Source organism: Protomyctophum bolini, assembly GCF_963924005.1.
Source record: "Protomyctophum bolini genome assembly, chromosome: 24".
Taxonomy (NCBI): domain Eukaryota; kingdom Metazoa; phylum Chordata; class Actinopteri; order Myctophiformes; family Myctophidae; genus Protomyctophum; species Protomyctophum bolini.
In genome coordinates this window covers 18,016,576-18,039,191 of record NC_137885.1, presented here as the reverse complement: position 1 = coordinate 18,039,191, position 22,616 = coordinate 18,016,576, and the positions used below count along the sequence as shown (strand labels likewise).

The 22,616-nt window shown below is 43.4% G+C and overlaps 1 protein-coding gene across 1 annotated transcript in view; it reads left to right on the top strand.

The window, feature by feature from the left end:
* The first annotated feature begins 3,624 nt into the window (after positions 1-3,624).
* LOC308311582 (transmembrane protein 163a-like) overlaps positions 3,625-22,616 on the top strand; it is a 38,106-nt gene continuing 19,114 nt past the window's right edge. The window contains exons 1-4 of the mRNA XM_080758322.1: positions 3,625-3,959; positions 5,478-5,597; positions 20,393-20,436; positions 21,222-21,313. Coding sequence (XP_080614448.1) covers positions 3,758-3,959; positions 5,478-5,597; positions 20,393-20,436; positions 21,222-21,313 — 458 coding nt within the window. The 5' untranslated portion in view covers positions 3,625-3,757. The remainder of the gene's footprint in view (positions 3,960-5,477; positions 5,598-20,392; positions 20,437-21,221; positions 21,314-22,616) is intronic.

The following is a 22,616-nucleotide window of genomic DNA, read 5'->3' as shown; positions in this document are numbered from 1 at the left end:
GAGATCTATGTAGCCTACACTGTCAGTGAACCCATGCACATATGAGGTGAAAACATACTTACTGTATAATGATTGAAAAATGTATTAACAGTTTGCAGAATGGGTACAGTTCAAGGAAAGTACACAACAGAAAAAGCACTAAGACTTGGTGACAAGTGTCCTCAATTTTCAAATTCATCAAAACATTTAAAGACACACAAATATACACTTCTATGCAAAATAAATCATCTTATACACGGTTAGAAGAAAAGGAGATTGTGCAGTATAGAAATAAAGACTGGGGGGACTTTTACTTGTTTACAGGGGCCAGTTTACTCACTACTTGCCAACTGTACAGAGACAGACACATCAGAAACAGACACACACTTCCCAATTACAAAACGCTTCTCTTGACTCCTGTCAAGTATGTGCAAAAACAATAGCAATATGTGTGAGCTGTTGACAGGAAAAGGGTGTCAAATGGAATACAACATGAAATACCTGTATGTATGTTTTGTGAAGTCCACTGAATTTATTTAAAGTAACTGTAAGTTTGTTTTTCCAATCTGTATGGTAGACTATGTTAATGCAATTTCACTTATGCAATTGCATAAGTGGTTGTATTTTGTCTCCCTGCTCTTATATTGAGACATTTAGATTGTGTCAAAGGTCATGTCTCAGCACATGATGATAAGTTATTGTGTGTAAAGTCTGGCTTTTGTGGACTGGATTATGGATATCATCATATTTTTTGTCATCCTTGACTGGAAAGCATGAGTCAACTGCTGTTGTATGTGCCTACGGCTATTTTACTTTTCAGTAACACTTTCTAGGAAGGAAGCCCATTGTTTATAATCATAACACGCAGGGGCCTGCCCTGAACTGGCCCATTGCGGCTTTTGGATTGTACTTTCACTTTCTACCACTGAGTGGCAGTAGAGACTGCGATGGGAGCGCAAGCCTTAGTTAGGACCATAGGACTGGCATGGCTCAGACTGTTTTTTTTAGTGGTGCAACCAATTCAATTTCAATTTTCAATTCAAAGGGCTTTGTTGGCATGAGAAAACATACCAAAGCAGAAAGCACAATACAACAATACAGCAATACAATGTTCCGTTTGATATCCTTCTCTTCTCCTATCACAGCAACTCACAAATCTTGCGATCTTGCACTCCCTTACGGAGCTGTGTGTGTGTGTGTGTGTGTGTGTGTGGGTGGGTGGGTGCATCTGAGCATGAAAACAGCATGGTTGTTTTTCAACACCTGTGCGCAACCTAACACACACACAAACACACATATTAACTGTAGCCTATTATACAGTAGGCCTATATCTATATGGTGATTTCGAGTGTGGCAGTAGAGTACAGTGACAGTAGCTACAGTAGGCTACAGTAGAAGGTAGGCTACAGAAGAGGGACCCCCACACGGTAACTATCTATGTCAACTGCATGAGCACACAATTATGCCTTTAGATTTAGAAAGATATGTACATATGAGGTTATAGCGGTCATAATGTAGTCTCGCATAGCCAGACATTTGAAAATTGCGAGAGGCAACAGTCTGGCCACGTGAAGTCAGAGTAGCAGTAAACTAGTAGGCCAGATGTTAAGTGTGACTATCCTGATTGGCAATTAAATGTTGATATCATCCTGTTTTCTGCTTCCATCTAGCAAAACACACACACACACACACACACACACACACACACACACACACACACACACACACACACACACACACACACACACACCTAAACTAATACAGGCTACATTGGCTACAAAGGCAAGATAAACTTCCTTTCGAGTTTAGATGACACAGGTGGCCGGGTTCCCAATGTTGGTGACAGCAGGCCAGCAGGCCAGCTGGCCAAGGATACACACACTTGCTTGCAAGTGTGTGTGTGGATGGGCAGGCTTGAAACAAATGTAGGCTATCATCATAGGACTCTGAGGTCTGAGCATGTAAACAAGTCGTGTGCTTTCCATGGTGTGACTCGTCCACAAAGTAACATAAACCCATAAACCCATTCTATACTGTGAAATAAATCAAATAAGTTTCAATCATCAATCAATAGGATCAAGAGCGAATGCATGTGGTAGTAGCCTGGGCCCTGGAGCAGTTCATAAAATCTAAGATTATACTTGGTCCTAAACAAACAAACCAGATTTTTATTTTATAATAGAATCTCCCTATGTTTCACTGATGGGCTACACCGCAACATTAAAAGGGATATTTCACTTAAAAAAAACTATACTCAGGCTTATGTGAACACAGTTTTTAAGTTGCTTGATTCAGTATTTAGATATTTGATATTCATTTTAGCTGCCCCGCCCCCTTCCTATACAAACCCATTGTAAATTCCTTGATAGAACCATGATAGATTCATCGAAAACACCTGGTGACTGATAATGTCCTTCTAATACGTGAGGGGGCCTTTTTTCATTTAATAATGTTTTCATTTATTTTAATATACTTTTGTATCTTTAGTCTCCGTCGCGAAGCAGAGTCCTCCACATTTTCCATGACAATTACACATTAAAATAGTAAATGAAAAACCACAGCCCCTCACGTATTAGGAGAGCACTATCTGTCACCAGAAAAAAGATGGGTGTTTTCAATTAATCTGTCATGTCTGTTAAAATGGAGTTTGAAGTTACAATCAGGGCAAATTAGCTAGTGGGGCCCTTCAGGGAAACTGGACTGCGCAGTACTGGGTTTGAGGCCCTGAAAAGGACTCCTGGGAACCTTCAGTTCATTGGCTGTTGATTTTGTCAAATTTAGGTAAAAAAGATGACCCATGTGAAGGGGTGCTCCTATCATCATCTCATTCCGGCCAATCACAACCCTATCCTATGTCCATCTTTTAATGTTATGATGTAAAACTGGCCTAATTAATGATTGTGTTGGGACAGTGTTTATACACACACACACACACACACACACACACACACACACACACACACACACACACACACACACACACACTTAAAACTGGATATTGGAGAGGCTAGCGGCTCTCAAAAAAATAAAAAAATAGGCTAATAATCTGTGCACTCGAGCGCTATGGGCCCCCCAAACAAATACGGACCCCTTGTGGGGGTTGCGTATATCAGTCCCTGTTACAGTGAAGGAGGCGGGGCAGCTACAATAAATATCAAATATAGGCTATAATCTAAATACTGAATCAAGCAATTTAAAATCTGTCAGGGGTGTTCACATACAATTAAGCCTGAGTAGCCTATAGACGAGGAAATTACCAAAAGTTTTTTGGAAAGTGAAATCCATCCAGAATGGTAGACTTAAGACTACCGGAGCGCATGATGGAGTGTAGAGAGTAGCCTATCGGCTACAGCGCATACATCCATGGATCCACCTGGGACCTGTAGCCTATGTGTGTTTCTACCCTAGCTGCAGTGGAGCGCAGCGCAGCGCCACAGATTCCATTCCAGGAGGGAAGCACAGGTCTCGTGGTGGACTCCACCAGATCACTAATTAGAGCTGAGCTGTTGCAATATCACGAGTCTGCGAGTTTGTGTCTAGCACGCCACGGCCATGTCTCGCCATTGCCTTTCTTGACCGCGCGGCTCACCTCTTCTTCTTCTTCTTCTTCTTCCTCATCTTCCTCCTCTTCTTCGGTGAGGCAGACCTGACGCTCGCCGCTCCCGCTATCTCTCCCCCCCCCTCCACTCTTCCCTTCCCCGGCCCCAATTCGCGTTGACAGCGCACTTCTCACTCGGGTGTGACATTTCTTTTGAGGGTCTCCGGTCTCGTCGGGAAAATGACGGATTCCACAGCAACAGACCCCGCTGCCACCACCATCCCGGTCCCCTCTGTCGTGGATCCCACCACGGTTGTGGACGTACAGTGCGAGCAAGCGGACACTCAACAGCAGCAGCAGTCCTCAGCAGCAGAAGACAGCTCAGGAGAAGGTCTGAAGATGGACCAGGAGATGAAGATTACAGACAGCATAGAAGGCCAAGGTAAGCTTGGTTGTAGTCTACAACTATACAGCGCACCGACCGCCTGTGAGTCCAGCGCGCACAGCAACAGCATGCCATGGCGCGTAATGCATGGAGACTAGCCTATAAACTAACTCAACAGGCTGTGTAATGATAGTAAAATGTAAACCAACTTGATGATAATGTAGAACAGTCTATTAAATAGTTTGACTTGGCAGATTAGAAGTTAGGGTGACAGACAGGTCAACTGTGAGTTTATGTTGGCACAACAATCATTATGGACAGATGTTCAATTATTATGGCCATGTAACACATTGGTTCCCAACCTTTTTAATACTGAACTATACCACCTCAGAAAATATTTGGCTCTCCAAGTAGCCTAACACCATAATAACTGATATTAAAATACAGGAGCATATACCTGACCTTTTTGTTCTATTCCGTTCTCAAATATTCTATTAAGGCTAGGTGTGCTGTCATGCTCATTTCAGCACGGCTGGATATAGCCTATATTTCAACCAATTGCTTGGTCAGAAGAACTAAATATTTCATTCCACTTTTGTCTTTTTTCACCTTTTTTGGGCGACTCCTCTGTGCCACCAGAGTGGGCCTCAAGTACCACCGGTGGTACCAGACCAGTACTAGTGGTTGGGAACCTCTGCTTTTAACAGAGCCTGACAGGAGAGTGACTTGCTCTCATGTATATAAATGATCACCATATATATTTGGTCCCTCAGCCCCATTCAATGGGATGATTCTAGGTAGGTATTGGAGGTTCCCATTCCCAAACCTTTTAGTTCGAGACCCAAAAGGGAAATGTGATGTCTCTCTGCGTGTCTCTCTATCGTGAAAATAGCAGATCTACAAGCTCACAACAGGATTCTGTGAGCTTAGATCTGATGTTTTCTCCACATATTAATTTAGTTTCAGAATTTTAATCTGATCGAAGAGTTTTTACTTGATAAAAAATTAAGGCTACTTGTCGAAATCCTGTTTAAATTGTCTATTTTAGGAACGATAATATAGGCCTACAATGCTATATTAAGGCTACCCGTCATGACCCATTCAAATGGATCCTTGACCCGAAATGGGTCCTGAACTACTGTTTGGGAAACAGTGCCCTACACAATCATCATCAGCAGCTCAAAAGCTATTTGTCACTATTTAATGTCTCACCTGTTACACAACACAAGTAATCCCCCATTTTCCTCCCATACATCCTCTCATTTTGAGGGGTGGGGGGGTCTGAAAAGGTAGCTGTCTCCAGACTCAAGCATATAAAATACGTGTTGTGAGCTTTTGTGTCTCGAGCTAAAAACTTTGGGAACCACTGGATAGACTACAGTACTGCTTTGTGCTAAACTGTACCGTCTGTAGTGTACCAATACTGTAGTCCTGTGATATACTGTCTGTACTGTACTGTGCTATACTGTACTACAGTGTACATTACTGTACTGTGCTGTAATACTGTATTACAGTGTACGGCGCTGTGCTGTGTACTACGCCGTATGATATTCTATTCATGGCTGTTCTTGGCAGGTCTTCTGGAGAGCAGCATGCGACTGAAGCCCCATGAGGCCCAGAGTTATCGTAAGAAGGCTCTATACGTGTCCTGGGTGTCCATCTGCATCACCATCGTCTTGGCCATCGCAGCTTTCAGTAAGTGCCTTTTGGACCGTCAGTTTCGTGCATCATATACGTATACTGTGATCTTATTTTTTGTCTTTGTGTGCCATCTAAAGTATTTGTCTATATACAGTACTCTGTTTCACCGACACCAGATGAAATGGAGCTTTGTTGCATTCCCCCATTTAGCATCTGGGCTCGGGATACATGGTCTTCTCAAAGGCAGATGTGACATCTGTTCTACAGCCTGGCTAATTTTGTGCCACTCCACAAGTGTCGACCTCTCGCTTGCCTTGACAGCTGACTGTGTTATTTGAAAAATTCCATTTAGTGGCACCAGAGTCTATCTGCTTTCTGAGACGGTAAACATGCTCATGAGACACGGCAGTCTCCCATAGTGGTGCTGACAGAATGTGTGTGTGTGTGTGTGTGTGTGTGTGTGTGTGTGTGTGTGTGTGTGTGTGTGTGTGTGTGTGTGTGTGTGTGTGTGTGTGTGTGTGTGTGTGTCTGTATGTTGGTCAGTGTTGAAGCTTACACGATGCAGTAGTGACGGTAGCAGCCATTGTAAATAGAATAGATTTCAATGGGTTCCTACAGTGGCATTTTTGCATTAAGGTTTGGATAAACTAAGAATATACGACTCGCTGGTGACACTACAGCTTCAGAATTCAGTTCACTTCATCCAAGTTGTAGAGCAAAATGTGAAACTCCTAGGTTAATATTAACCACAGACCTTATATTCGGTACAAAAATAATAATAAATTAAATCATTGGAAATGTGACGAGGGAACCCATTGCTAACTCACGTCTTGGTTTTAGGACAAAAAAAGGGGGAAAAAACTGTAAAACTGCACCCTTTGACTGACTATATCTTGCAGTCTTTGAACTTACAGAAAAATAGAAAGAACAACTTTTTGCCTTTGGGGGAGAATCCTTCTGGTTGAACTTTGCAGTAAAGGCTCATACATAGTCTGGATTTACGGTGGTTAGGTGACCACCGAACTACAACATGACGTCACGAGCCACGGTGAAGAGCAAACCACTCCCTACATACAAGCAAATGGTCAATGCCCATGTGCAATTTCAGATCAACGGTTACTGGTCAACCCACTGAGGAGAAAAATGGACGATGGTTCATTTAATAGGATATGATTCAGCTGTGAATGCAGTTGTCAAAAATGCGGAAAGCTAGATTCACTCCGTTTCTCAGTACACTGTCCACTTTTGGGGGATGTCCTAGCATCTGCTTACTGTCCACCTTTGGGGATGTCCTAGCATCTGCTATTTAAAACAATGAGAAGCCAAGGCACCTCACAAATATCAAACCTTCCCAGTCGGATGCTATAGACTATATAGTATAGAGTTTAGTGAGCCTTGATCTAACATAAAACACTGCAATGTTCATCTCCTGCTGCTCCCAAAGCTGCTTTAAATGCGGATTTAGCGCTTGATAGCAAATGCATAAGTAAAGAGGACAGGCGCTTTGCAGCAGCATAGTTGATCACCTCAATATCCAGTGGTTTGCCAGTGGGCATGAAACACCATCCCCTTCTAACACACACGCTATACATCCTAGGTCCTCCTCACCCTGTTGAACAGTCCCTAACGCAGAGAATGCCCACCCCATCCGGATTCCCACCCACTTGTGTTCGTTGGTGTGTCCGGAGGCACTGTGGAGGAAACAAACCCCAGTGTCAACAGTGGTGGGCAGGAACGCTGTCCACGTTGTTTCAGTGTGTGTGTGTGTGTGTGTGTGTGTGTGTGTGTGTGTGTGTGTGTGTGTGTGTGTGTGTGTGTGTGTATGTGTGTGTGTGTGTGAGGTGGTGAGGTGTGTGTGTGTGTGTGTGTGTGTGTGTGGGGGGGGGATAACAGAAACAGGATAGGTGAGCAACATAGGTGTTAAAAAAAATATATATATATATATATATATATATTTGGAGATCTGAAGTGGATTGAAAAAGAAAACAGGCTGGAATTTGACAGAGTGCTGCTGTTATCAGAGTGGAAATTGTGGAATTACAAATAGTAATTCAATTTGTTCTGGTTGAACTGGCCACAAGATTGGACTCTTGTCTTGGTTCACTGTGGAGGTTTATTGAGGGGGCCTAATAGCTTGTTACTGATGTGACTGAAAAAGAGAGGAGGAGAGGAGAGGAGAGACTTTATTGAGACTTTATTCAGGAACACTGAACTTCCTGAATTGAATACAATCCATGTTGGTTCAGGCACTTCCTATTCTGAAGGTGGTAGACCAGAACTGGCTAGGCAGGCTTTATCAGCTGATAATCACTTCCTTCTTCCCCTTGGTTTGTGTTCACGTCGCATGCCTTAAATACTGTACATGTTTCCATCTGTCTCTGTTACATCACAATGGAGTGTCCCCCTCTTTGTGTCTCCGGCTGCTCTCTGGGTGTCACACTTGAAATATACAGTACAATATACACTGCTTAGCAAACATCTTACACAGAGAACATATAGCCTAATGTTCCCTACACATCCTGTTATAAAACCTAGAGTAGGCTTACATCGGGATCTGCCCAATCAAGTATCGCCGTTCAGACTGTAAACAGACTGGTAAGCCTTCTACCAATGTGTACAGTATGTTTGTGTAGAATATTGGCCCTACAATGAATGATTGACAGAATTAATATGTTGCTCTAATATACTGTCGTTCCACTCAGGCCATAGCTGAGTGGTAATCAGACGGTCACCGGTTCGCCTCCCGGCCCACCCATGTCTAGCATGTCGAAGTGTCCCTGAGCAAGACAATGAGCCGCTAACAATGACGCTCCGATCTATCTATCGGCCACAGATTTTCACTCCAAAACACTCGATCGGTGATCTGCGATTTAACCGATCTGGAGAAACAGAAAACATTTAAGTGGTATAAAAGTCAGATATATAGTATAATATCGCTTTGCATCTTCGTGACAGGTCTAAACATTCTCCACTTCCTCCCCACACACAGGAACAGTTTTGACGTGGGTTTTGAGATAGATAGATAGATAGATAGATAGATAGATAGATAGATAGATAGATAGATAGATAGATAGATAGATAGATAGATAGATAGATAGATAGATAGATACCTTTATTATCCCATGGAGGGGAAATCAGTCGCCCAGAGGCGGCACAGCAGTTAAGGTTACAACATACAAGTAAGAATAAGAAAAATGAAAAAGTACTGTAGTATACAGAAGAAACAAGGCAGAAGAAAAAGCAAGGTGCAACAAGAAACAATAAAAAATTATAATCCTTCTATAAATGCGCCACGTCTCTGCAGACGTGCGTGTACGGTTGTAATGCACGTAACTCGAGAACCACTTGACCCACCGACTTCACATTCGACACACGTGTTCCACACGCCCACAGGGAGTGCAGTGCCAGGTATCGAGTCGGTCGGACCCACGGTTCTCCAGAACCACCACAAAAGGCTTGGGTCAGGCTCTGACAGTGGGCCTAATAAGACCAACTAATTTCACCTGGACCAGGCTCTGCCAGTGGACCTAATGAGGCCAACTCCTTTCACCTGTGCAATTTCCAGCCTTTGCCTCAGCCAATTGAGGCTCAACCAATCAGGCTCTGTCAGTGGGCTGAAATGATTGCCAAGTACAACTTTCAGTTTGCAGTCTTCACACACAGGCACATACACAGAAAGTCCATGTCATGTGGGACACCTGCTGACAGTTAAAACGGGTGCTATGACGACATATATTATTAGGTTCCAAAGTTGCATCGTTCTCAAGTAGGCCGGTGGCAGACTGCGACGGGCATGTACAGGTCTAGTCTAACTATAAATGCACAACTCCATATATGGACATAAACAGGACAAAGACATACTATCTGGGTGGGGCTTGCTTTTCCAACTTGCATCGTTCCAAGTAGGCCAGTGCCCAACAGGCAACGGTGTAGAGGCTCCAACGGGTACCGCTCTAGTATAATAATAATCTTGGACATTTTTAAACTTTCCCCTTACACACAAGATCAGTGTTGGTATCAGTCGATTGGGAGAAAAGAAATCGGTGATCGGGACATGTCCCCAAAAACTAACTTCCACCATTAAATGCTACATGCTTAACTATGAGCTTAACTAAAAGGCCTTACATTCCGACATTTGTCTAAGATTGCATTTTGTTGGGATTCTCTGAAGTGTGCTGTAGTGAAGATGGCTGTCGCTCCCTCCTACTCATAGTCATAGTCCTTTCCTCTTGTTTCCCTGCTCTATTCTTGTCTCCTCCACGTGACGTCATGTCTTTAATTACACTTAACAATTTTGTTAAAAAACTAAAAACAACTTAATGAGTTGCTTACTGTTACTTGGATCTGTGGACTCATATCCGGCATGAAGGAAAACACGTGTGTGTGTGTGTGTGTGTGTGTGTGTGTGTGTGTGTGTGTGTGTGTGTGTGTGTGTGTGTGTGTGTGTGCACGCGCGCGCGCGCATGTGCGTGTGTCTAGACAGTGTGTGTGTGTGTTTGTGTGTGTGAGAGAGAGAAAGAGAGAGAGGGACAGAAACTGTATAGTGTGTACTGTGTATAGCAGTTTGAGTTTATTAATCAATTTGAAAGCTTGGTAGAAATCATTCTACAGTAGGTGTGTGTGTGGGGGGGGGGGGGGGTTGTAACCTTGTAGAGAGGAGAGAGAGAGAGAGAGAGAGAGAGAGAGAGAGAGCATCCAGTCCTTCCGTACTCACATTGGCTGATTATATTATTAACATCACTGTAAGTGTGTGCGGGAATCTTCTGCATTTATAAGTGCTGAATTGACAGGAATCAAGTTAAATATGCGCAACACGCTGGCAGCCCCACGGGTAATGCCTCCATGAGAGGCCCTTGCCCAATGCCCATCCCGCTCTGGCAGTGTTGTCTTTGACAGCAAATTCATAGTCTCTTTGACTATCTCTTTTAGTCGACTAGGCCTAAATATCATACGATTTTAGTCGACTAAATGTACAGTTGATTTAGTCGACTAAAATGTATTGTGGCGGGCCTTGATGCTGTCGTAATGGTTGATTTTACACTTGCTGTGTTGTGAGCTTGTAGATCTGCTATTTTCAGCATGCAACCAAGTGTAAAATGACTTATACTGGATCTCTTGTCCACTAGTCCCTTCCTAACATTAGTCTAGTTTTTATTTGTTGACGAAATTGTCAATATATTTAGTCTTAGTTTTAGTCATCATAACTTAGTTTTCATTTAGTTTCCATTTAGTTTTCATCAGTGAAAAAAGGTAGTCGAACATATTTAGTCATAGGTTTAGTCTACGAAATCAACACTGTAAGTATGTGTACCTTCTCCGTCACCACCTGCTCCCATTCCCTATACTGTAGATGTGAGGTCTATGACTGATGATAACGCCTAGGTAATGCACACAGTAAAACATTAGCATTATGTAAACAAACCAGCCAGCTCTGGCTGCCGTGTGTGTGTGTGTGTGTGTGTGTGTGTGTGTGTGTGTGTGTGTGTGTGTGTGAATTCTCCTACTGATAAACAGGTGCAGCTTGCAGGCACATGCATGCACAATAAAAAAATAGAAGCAATTTAGTATAGTATCTACAAATCACATGTTGAATGAGAAAATGAATGAAAGAATGAATGAAATAAAGTCATATTCAGCTCCACGGCACACCATTTTTCCATCTCTCAGAGATGTATTGTTTGTTGAGGCCTGAGGCCTAGTAATAAAACAATAAAACATATGAAAAGTCATCACTTAACTGCTCTAAAACAGCAGCCATTATGGAAGATTATAGTGAATCTCATTGTTGATGTTCCAGCCTATAGCCAGCAAAATAACGTCTGTATTTGTAATTCCCTATTGTGCTTTTGTTGTCTGATGCATCTGGCTTTGCAGGCAGCAGAAGAAAAGTTTTTGAAAGAAGAGAAGTGGTATGGTAGGAGCATACAGTAGTGTACACTGTGCAGACCATGTCAGTGAAGAGAAGTGGTATGGTAGGAGCATGTAGTGTGCACTGTGCAGACCATGTCAGTGGAATTGCGTTGCTAGGCAACAGTTTGGGTCAAAGTTTATTTCCTGTTAGTTATATACTGATATTCGCAAAGTAAACACTGCAGCGAGAAACAAATGTTGTGAAAAGGTCTATCTATAGACAAATCCACAGAGAGGTGCCCTGGGCATTGCCATTACTGAGGTGTACCATTAACAGATTACCTACACCTGGCCTACGGGGCACTGCGCCATGGATTAGTGCCCTGTAGGCCAGGTGTAGGTAATCTGTTAATGGTACACCTAACACCTCAGCAATGGCCGCATCCAGGGTACTCCTCTGTGGATTTATCTATACAGTAGGCACACATTGAGTGCATTTGTGTACCTAATGTGTGTACTGTGTACCTACGTCAGTGGTGCGGGGGCCACCAGTGGTCCTTGAGGGGGTTCCAGGTGGTCCCCAAAATGGAGAGTTGGTAACCAAATGGACCATTACAGATCTTGTAACTCTTGAGAGCGTAAATAGTTCAATTATTACTTCTTGCCTACTTAATTTACAAGAAGTCTACATAATTAGAGAATGTAGAAGAATTGTTATTTTGATCAACGTTATCTCCTAATGAACATCAATACAGCCTGAAATCGTGGACAAAATCCTACCCAACGACAACAAAATATTCTTTAGTTTTGGGTCCGAGAGGTTAAATCTCATCAAATGGTTGTCCGTGGCTCAAATCCCGAATAAATAATGGACCTTGAAATGAAAAGGGTTGAAAACCACAGTTTATATAGTTTACAGTATGCACACAGTGAGTGCATTTGTGTACCTAATGTGTGTACCTACGTGAAAAAGCCCACCGCTTTGTTAGAACTCTGCCCCTGCCGACACCACGGTGCTTTCTTGGGAGCCAATTACCCAGCTACCAGAGCTCTGCTTCCTTTGACTGACTTGACGCTAATTTGCACTCTGCTTGAAAGCTAGCCAATGGGGGGGGGGTTGCTCGCTCTGCTTTTAATGAAGGGACTATAATCACTTTGCCAGAGAGGTGCATGTCACTCCGTCTATAGCTTTGACATGCCAGTCCAGTCTGTAGGTTTTGAGATAATGTTGTGTGGGACCAAAGTGGTGGATGGACGGATTTATAGAAAGACTGACATTGCCATACATTGTTTTCATCCCTGCCACAAAAGGGGCTAAAAGTATATAGCATAATAGTATTTAGGGCGGCTGTGGCTCAGGAGGTAGAGCAGGTCGTCCAATGATCTCTGGGTCGTCGAAGTGTCCTTGGGCAAGACACTGAACCCTACATTGCCTCCAATGTGTTGGTCAGTGTGAGCTTGCCACCAATGGTGTGTGAATGTGGGAAGTGAGGACGCTGGCGTCGACTGTTCGCCGCTTCACCTCCCAATGTATGAATGAATGAACCATTGTAAAGCGCTTTGAGCACTTGGAAAAGCGTTATAAAAATGCAATTCATTATAGCCATTTCTCTATTAAATATCCACAACCCTATAGCGTCCCTATTCTTGTGCGAACATTCTGCTAAAATAGCAGATCTAGTTAGATCGGCCATCTTTGGGAAATATATTTAGTGTAGAGTGGGGAAGGAGGTGGACTAATACACCGTAGACCTCTTTGGATTCTTGTCAAAGCAGCTATTCATTAATTTGACAACAGTTTGGGTTTTGACAACTTGTGACTAAAGCCATTTTATGAGTGAGATGTCCAGTTCTCCATGGGTGCGTGTGCGTGTGTGTGTGTGTGTGTGTGTGTGTGTGTGTGTGTGTGTGTGTGTGTGTGTGTGTGTGTGACTGTGTGTCTGTGTGTGTGTGTGTGTGTGTGTGTGTGTGTGTGTGTGTGTCTGTGTGTGTGTGTGCGTGTGTGCATGCATATTCTCACAACTGTGTGAGGTATTGAAGTCCTTGTGTAAACAAAAGATGAAAGCCTGGCATGTGAACTAATTTCCCGGCGGCGTCTCTCAAACACTCACGATGTGTGACGGTTCCCCATCAAAAAAACAACACACCAACATACAGCTATTTAGTTAGCTATCCCGCTGCTGATATTTACTTTTAATTCTGCAAGCTGTCATCGCCTATTTATAATTGCATTCTGTTGGCAGCGATCAGAGCTGGGAGCAGATGTGTGTGTGTGCACGGCGTGTGTGTGTGTGTGTGTGTGTGTGTGTGTGTGTGTGTGTGTGTGTGTGTTTGACACACATGGGGCTCTTTACAGTCATCTCCTGCCACCTCTCTCACATCAGTGGTGAAACATGCCATCAGTGGCCAAACAACTTTAGCCTGGTTAACCACTCCGCCCCTCGTCAGATTCTTTCAGGCTAGAACAACTTAACCCATTTACTGAGACGGATTCTCAAAACACCTTCTAAATACTCAACTAAAAAAAATCTAATATTAATTAAAAAAATGCAAAAATGTTATCTAACAAATGCAAGTCTCTGTGTGTACGTCTGTAATCCACATAACTCGAGAACTGTTCACCCTACCGACTTCAAATTCGACACACGCGTTCCACACCACCACAGGGAGTGCAGTGCCCGGTGTCGGTCGGACCCACGGTTGTCCAGAACCCCAAAAAGGCCTCTGCCCGAGTGCCTGGACTCTGGACCGGGCCCCTGCCCAGGGTCAATATATGGAGCTGGCCTGTTCTGACCTCACAACACTCCATATTTGGGCATGGCTGACACAGAACAGGCCTGTTCTGACTTCACAACACTCCATATTTGGGCATGCCTGACACAGAACTCCATAAACTGGCCTGTTCTGACATCCTACCTGGCTACCTCTCCATATTTGGGCATGGCTGACACAGAACTCCATATATATATAGCATAATTGCGAACGCAATGAGCACTTACTATGAGACCTAGCAGATCATGTCTGTCTGTCTGTCTGTCCGTGTGTCACGCTTTTGTGCCCATATATGGAGCTGCTTTGGGGACTCCTTATATGGTTATGGCTGAGTCATGGACATGAGTGTGATGGCGTGGTCCAACTTGTGCCCATATATGGAGCTGCTTTGGGGACTCCTTATGGTTATGGCTGAGTCACGGTGACATAACCAAATATGTACGAGCTGCGTTCGCTTCCCGCGTTTGCGCGTCTTACTGGTATATATATATGCTAAATAATAACCCATTAAAGCATGATGTTACAACGCCTGCTACTGCAGGCCTTACAAGCATTACTACATCTTTCAAAGCATTTGGGACATGATCACAAAACATGTAGGCCATTTGAGATATAGTTAGTTACATGTGATTCATTTTATTTAATGCAGTTTGATTAGTTAAAAGTTAAAACAAACGGGCGTCCACTTCCACTAAGAGTTCAGCACCACGGAGAGCGATGATGTATTTTTGGAACCCACTTCAACTAATGAACAATACTGTAAAAAACCATAGAATGGTTAGCGAAAATGGCACAGCGGCCCATCAGTTTTCAAGTACAAGTGAAAATCCAATTTAAAGCACTAGGCAGTGGCACCACTGTTTTATTTATGTAAATGTCATGGGCCTGCCTGACATACCAGGGGGATTGCCCCAATGCCATTTACACAACCCAGGAACAATGTCATCACATGATCCAGACAGACGAAGGGAGGTAGGGCACGTCCTCCTGGTTGGGTTGATGCATTCATGCCACACATCATTCGCCTCTTACAACAACAAAAATCGGACCCGTCTGAAGTGAGTGGTGCTGTACTGTACTGTACTGTACTGTACTGTACTGTACTGTACTGTATACAAGCTCTACTCCCTGGCCTCTGTGTGTGTCTGTGTGTTAGGCTGCACAACAGTGACACTTGGTGGTGAAAATATGCTATTTCCGTGCTCAGATCCAGGGGCACAGCCAGGGACACACATTGCCGTCTATAGGAGTGGCTAGCAACACTCAAAAACCTAATAGAATACGCACATCACTTAGTTGAGGTGCTGGGTTGGAAAGTGACATCAGAAAAAAAAAGATTGCACACTCATCTGCCTCCAATATAATTTATTGAAGACGTTTCGTTTGACCAGATGAAGATCTTCATCTGGTCAAACATTGTCAATAAATTATATTGGAGTAGATTAGTGCGCGGGGTTATTCTTCTTGTTCACATTCTGCCCCTTACCAGTGGAAAACCAACATTACACAGCCCTAGGTACAGGCCACCAGCACTGGTGGTGAACGCCCCACCTATAGTGTATTCATCAGTATTCATAGTGAGTAGACCGATTTCATGAAACCACCAGTATGAAACATAATTCAGCAAACAGAACACAGCTAGATAGTAGATATGAACAACAATGTTTTTGTACCAGTATTTACAGTGGAAATCACAGCTCTTACAGCCCACTGTAACTAAAGTGTGTCACTGCATTGTTTCCACACAGACAAAAAAAGCTTTTCAATCAGATCTTGAAATACACCATGAGCTGTGTTTCATTTCATTTCCGACAAAATGTAGCTGACATTTGACCGGAATTCTCTTACCGTGGTCAATAGCAAATCTTGAGACGTGTGGGGACAAAAGCTGTTTATAGACGGGGCTAGCGCCCCCTCAAAATAAAAAAGGTCCAATGACATGTGTTTTCACTGTAGTGCTGCCTGCAACAGAGTTTGTCAGCGATGAAATTATGAAGAAATTAATAAAAATTGTATTGGTCAACACAGAGGAAATGCGGCCATTAAATAACTTTTAACCACAGAGAGCCCATTATGTTTCTAGTATCTAGTATCTAGACGCAACGACAGAGGGAAGATAGAATTCTCTGATGTAACCAGGGAGAGAACTGCAGAGAGAGAGAGGGTGAGGGAGCTATAGGCGGCACCGAAAGAGAGAGACGAACTGTCTCACTGACTTTGCTACAGGTTTGATATTATAGAAAGCCCTGGTACATTATAATAACCTAGCTACTTAAACCATACACTGCGTATGTAGATGGCTGCGGTCCCCCAGGACTCCACACTCGAGATTCAGTGGAAACAGCCGATCTACAATCTCACAACAGTGGCTTTTGCAGAATGTTCACGCCCCAGAATAGTGTCAGTGGGGTCGAAGTCGTCGAAAATGTATCCTTAGATGTGAAATAAAATGCACGCTGAATGATAAATGGCAAACTACACTTTCTTCTGTGGTGCTTAGAGGTTTCTATATCAGTTGTTGGAGGCAGCGGCAGTGAAGTGGATACCTCAACAGTGAACGCTCGCTGAATACAGATCAAACAATAAAAGGCAGCAAGGGAGACAGAAAGAAGAAAAAAGGACGAGGAGAGAGGGAGGGAGTTGATGAAGACAAACGGGGGGAGGGGAGAGAAGCGGTATCACGATTTCAGAATTGTTCTGTTGGTACATATATAATGAAAGAAATGGGGGAGAGGGGTGAGAGACATGCAAATGCTCACAGATGGCAGGGGAGAGAGAGAGAGAGAGAGAGAGAGAGAGAGAGAGAGAGAGAGAGAGAGAGAGAGAGAGATATGCGGTCCATTTCTTATTAATGAATTCAGGGCTGTTGTCTCTAAAAGCTGGTGTGAGCAGAGCACTGCTCCCCAAAGAGTCTGTCAGCTAAAAATAAACCAGAGGAAGTGGTGCATGAGAAAGGGGAGAGGGTCCCTTCTCTTTCTTTGGTGTATCTGTCCGTCCGTCTCTCTCTCTCCCACCCAGTGCACCCTCAACAGAACGGACAGGCATACACCGGAGGATGAAAGAGAGAGGAGGGGGATACTGGGATAGCCAGGTCGCAGGGGCGGATGTCTCATTGGTGTCAGCAAATATAGCCTTTAAGGATAAAGTCAAACAAAACAAAACAAACAGTTTTTGTTGGTATATATTTCACTTCAAGTATGTTTCACTCCATTTGATTTAGGCAGTGGGGTAAAGTAGCTAATTTGAAAAAAGCCGATCTCCAAGTTCACAATGTGTCGCATCGCGTGGCTTCCACAACAACGGATGTTAACTTCAGTACTTAAGTAGCAACCGTTGAATCTTGTGTGTGGAGCACACGTATACACAAGAGGCTGGCAAACCCACATTATTGTGGCCAATTGAGAAAAACGGGGGGTGATGGAGAGCTCCTTTCCGGCCACTGAACAAATACAGTGCTGAACTATCCGACATGTGGAACTGGCATAGCTTGATAATTTGCACAGAGGTACATACTGTATGTGCTCTGTTGAGTGCAGTCTCTTGTTAGTATTGGTATGTGGATTCTGGACCACATTATACCATTATTATGGGTTGTTTCAAGCATAAAGGCTCAGTCTCTCATCTGTGTCATTTCTTAACAGACACCACTGCTATGCTGGACACTAAACCGTATTGAACCTTTATTTTGTGATCATGTGGGCCCAGTTCAAAGACACATCCTTGACGTGTGACTTGATAAGAAATGATAAGCTCTCAGACACCAACTCTCACAGTCGGACATTCAAAGGGTTGGAGCATGTCACTCGCTACTCACCCCTGCCCAATTGAAATCCACAGACTACCTCAACAACAGAAAGGAGTAGCAGAAGCATTGTGTAACTGTTTCATGTCGTCAAATAGCTGTCAATTTATTTTAACCAACATACAGACATAAAGGGTGTTCAATAGCACTGATTTATGAAAAAAAGAAAAAAGTTGTGTAGATTTAGTGTATGATCTCCATCATTGGACTGCTCTCACTCTCTGTTTTTGCCCTTTTATTGTTATCCTAATAATCTTATGCAGTCAGGAGCATACCAAACATATTTTCTAAACAAAATATGAACGAGGGCTTTCAGTACATCACAGTACATGGATGTGGAGTGGCTGAAGTGGAAGCCTCCAGACTGATAAGCAGTGCTGTGCTTGAAATCAACCCAGGCCTAATATGATAATAACTTGAGGGAGGTCAGCTCCACACAAAGAGTGCCTCTGCCCCAGTCAATATCCATTCTGGAAAACTCCACATGTCAGAGACCTCTGACACTCGACATGTCAGAGGTCTCTGACCTAAAACTAAAGACAATTTTGTTATCGCTGACACACAATTTCATGCTTCTTGTAAATTAAGTACCGGTAATGCAGATGTTTAACAATAATGTAACTCTTGAGAGTGTAAAATGAAACCAAAGGACCAATAAGGGTTTATGCTCTCAAGAGTTAAAGATCTATAAGGGTCCATTTGGTTTCATTTGACACTCTCAAGAGTTAAAGATATATAAGGGTCCATTTGGTTAGTGGTTACCAACTATCCATACCAACTATCCGGGGACCCCGGACCACTGGTTGAGAACCACTGGTAGTGTATGTGTATGTTTGCCTGTGCCTGTGCGTGCGTGCCTGTATGCCTTAGTGTGTGTGTGTGTGTGTGTGTGTGTGTGTGTGTGTGTGTGTGTGTGTGTGTGTGTGTGTGTGTGTGTGACTGTGTGTGTGTGTGTGTGTGTGTGTGTGTGTGTGTGTGTGTGAGAGAGAGAGAGAGAGAGAGTGAGAGAGTCCTGGTTATGGGTTATTGGGTTGTTTTCGATAATGGCAGATAGTTGGAGAGAGAATTCATTATAATATACTCTTGTCAGTGTCTGTCAAGAAATTCTTTAAATACCAAAAACAGGCATCTTTAAAATGTGGTTCCCATTCCCAAAGTGGGGTCCGGGGACCCCTAGACTCTAGGGCCTAAAGTTCCAGAGGGTCCCCAGCTAAATGATAGTTTGAAACCAAATGGACCCTCATGGATCTGTAACTCTGAGAGAGTACAAATGGAACCAAATGGATTCCATTTGTACACTCTCAGAGTTAAATTAGCATTGATTTTACAATATAAATTGGGGGTCCCAGAGATGCCATTTAAATGCCATTAAATTCAGGTCAAACCAGGGTCCCTAGAGCTGTAAAGACCTTCTCTTATGGGTGAACTTGGCATATATTTTCAAACGGGGGGTCCGCAGGCTAATGAGTATCATTTTAGGGGTCCTTGACAATTCGACACGAAAAAGTTTGGGAACCAAATAATGGTCTACAGTACGTGGGAGCAGCCCGACAGACAGGAAGGTATACACTTAATTCAGCTGCTACACTTAATTGAGTTAACTACATTAAACCTATAGCATTCTTATTCCGGGGGGGGGGGGGGTGAACATTCAGCGTGTACTCCGTTTAGTTTGACTATGTTCGGCATAGAGATTTGGTACAGAGGGGGAAAAGTAGGGTGTCTACTAGTATAGCATCGATGTCGGGTGGAAACCTTGCATGTCCAAAATGGTTCATTTTCTATGATTAAATTATATTAAAAATAGTACAAAAATCTAAAAGCTCACAACCTCACGAGGCGTTGTTGTGTGCTTATAGATCTGCAAACTGCTTTTGTGTTCCATTAATAAAATGGAAAAACGTCAAAAAGTTGAAATGTGGAGATACGAGATTTCCACCTGACAGCAACCATTACAGGGTCTTGCTCCACAACACATCGAACCATTGACCTTCTGATGACCATACTGCCTTCCTGCTACCCACTAAGCCAGTGGTTCCCAAAGTGGGGTCCTTGGGGGAGTTCCAGCTAATTGATAGTTTGTAAGCAAGTGGACCCTTATGGGTCTGTAACTCTGAGAGTGGTTCAATTTGTACACTCAGTTAAATTAACATTGATTTTACAATATAAATTGGGGGTCCCAGAGATAGAAATGCCATTAAATGGGGGTCCTTAGACGAATCCATGTCAAACTGGCGGTCCTTGAAATAAAATGGGTTGAGAGTCTCTGCTAGAGCCGTAACACGATGTTGCTATAATGTGATAATTAGACACAACACAGCCTCGCCGATGATGACATAACATACATCATCCGGAACTGTGAGTTCCATACTGCTATCATCAATAAGAAATCTAATTTCTCTCGTTCTCTCTTTCTATGTTGCAGCCGTTTCGATCATGCGACACAGCGCTTCAGCTTTTGGATTTGCAGTAAGTACTCTGTCAAGCTTTTCACTAAGCATATGAAGGCTCCCGCCCACACACATTTAGGCAGGCAGTCAGGCATAGAGGCAGTCATCTGCCTGCAAATAGCATTTGGAAGTACTCGTATGTCTGCATGCAAACCTTCAATGTCAGTGTACACACTGTCACACAACACCTCGCTAAACCTTCAAAGAGGTGGGGAAGTACTCAAATGTTTTAAATACCGCAAGGTAGAAATACTCAGTTACAAGTCGGGAATGAAACATTGACTTGAGATAAAAGTACAAAAGTATTGGTATCAGGTAACCAGGATGTTTCTCATATTTGGACTATCATATTACATCTATTGTAATGTCCTATAGTCTATCATAGTTTAAGGTAGTTTCTTGTAATCTCCTATAGTCTATCATAGTGTACTGTAGTCTAGCGTCTTGTGTCGCCACTGTCAGGTCTTGTTAGTTTATTTATTTATTTATTTAAACCCACAGACATACATAACCGCACTTTAATTTCCACTTATTCAAAAGTAGTAAAAATTGCAGATCTACTCAAAATTCTTACTACTTTTGACCTGTAGAGAACTATGACGGTCCCTGGACCTCACTTTGTGCTAGATGTTTTTAAATGACTCACTGGTATTGGATCGGGACTCAGTATTGAGTTATTATCGGTATATGGGGAAGGAAATAAAAGGAATCAGTACATCTCCAATATAGTCTACTCCTGTACTAACTACTGGTTGGTGGAAGAGACGTTAACCATGCTCCCTGTTGTCCCCGTTGTCTCTGCAGTTTGACGCCACTCTGGACGTGTTGTCCTCCATCATCGTCCTGTGGCGCTACAGCAACGCTGCCGCTGTGCACTCAGCCCACCGGGAGTACATGTGAGTCTGTCTGTCTGTCTGGGCCCCCTATGAGATTACATGCGAGTGGTCTTCCATTCTGCGCCTCACAATTGAGGACGCAAAAGTGAGGACACCAGTATAAAGGGAGGGGCCGTTGTAATTGAATGGGAGGTCTGCCATTCTGTGCCGAAATTGAGGAGGGCAGAAGAAAGGGAGGGGCCGTTTTTAGTAATCCTCAACATTGGAGGACGGAATTGGCACCGAATGTTAGGTGCCGAAAGATGCCATTGGCTGAGCATCGCATAACGAGTGTGCCACAGGAGACCCCGTATATGTTCCAGATAGAGAGATGTTAGACATTGTGCAACACTTTCCCCTTCTCCTCAGTGGCTGGAGCAATCAATCTGAATTTGCACACAGGCATTGACAATGCAATCCTGGGGAGTGTGATTGCCTATATAGGCAATATAATACATGAGGGCAAAAAAAGTGTATAAATAAAAGTAAAGGTATGTCATGTCGTCGAACGCTAAATGGAGGACGACAGCATAAAGGGAGAGGTGCCGAAATTAGGACGGCCGTTATTTAAGTGGCAGAAAGAGGGTGGAGAGACAGAAGGGAGAGAGAGGGAGCCAAGAGAGAGAGAGAGAGGTAGGGATTGGGTACTGTATGTCATATCCCCAAATGGGTTTGGACTATCTAACTAATCATCTTTATCTAATCATTTTAGTAATTGTGTCGATGAAATTTGTTTATTTATTGAGCAGTGATTGGCTGGAAGGTGTGTCATGCTGCGTTGCGATTGGCTGAGTATCGCAACGGGCTGTGCCACAGGGGACACCCGTTATATATTTAGAGGGTCGGGCCTCACATGTAGCAACATAGGCTTGCACATCCATGCCACGCATCCTCACTCTCTCTACCCCCTCCTCCCCAATATTGTTTTAACACAGAATCAAATGCTGTATAGTAAAATCAAACGTTTAGAAAATGGTTTGCCTATAATGACATTCCCAGAATAGGAACCCCTTATACCAGGTGGCTAATTGTTTTCTTACAGCAAATTGTAATTACCTATTTAGCCTGTCCTTTGTGGACTATACCGTTCATGACATTTACTCCCATCTTGCACTTTGTAAGTCGCTCTGGACAAGAGCGACTGCTAAATGCCTAAATTGTAAATAGAGTGTGTGTGTGTGTGTGTGTGTGTGTGTGTGTGTGCGTGCGTGCGTGTGAGAGAGGAGAGTGTGGTCTTTGTCCTGTGCTGTGTAGTGTGACTAGTGTCAAGACAGAGAGTCTCTTCATGTCTGTCAGTGGCGCTCCACAGGGACACATAGCAGAC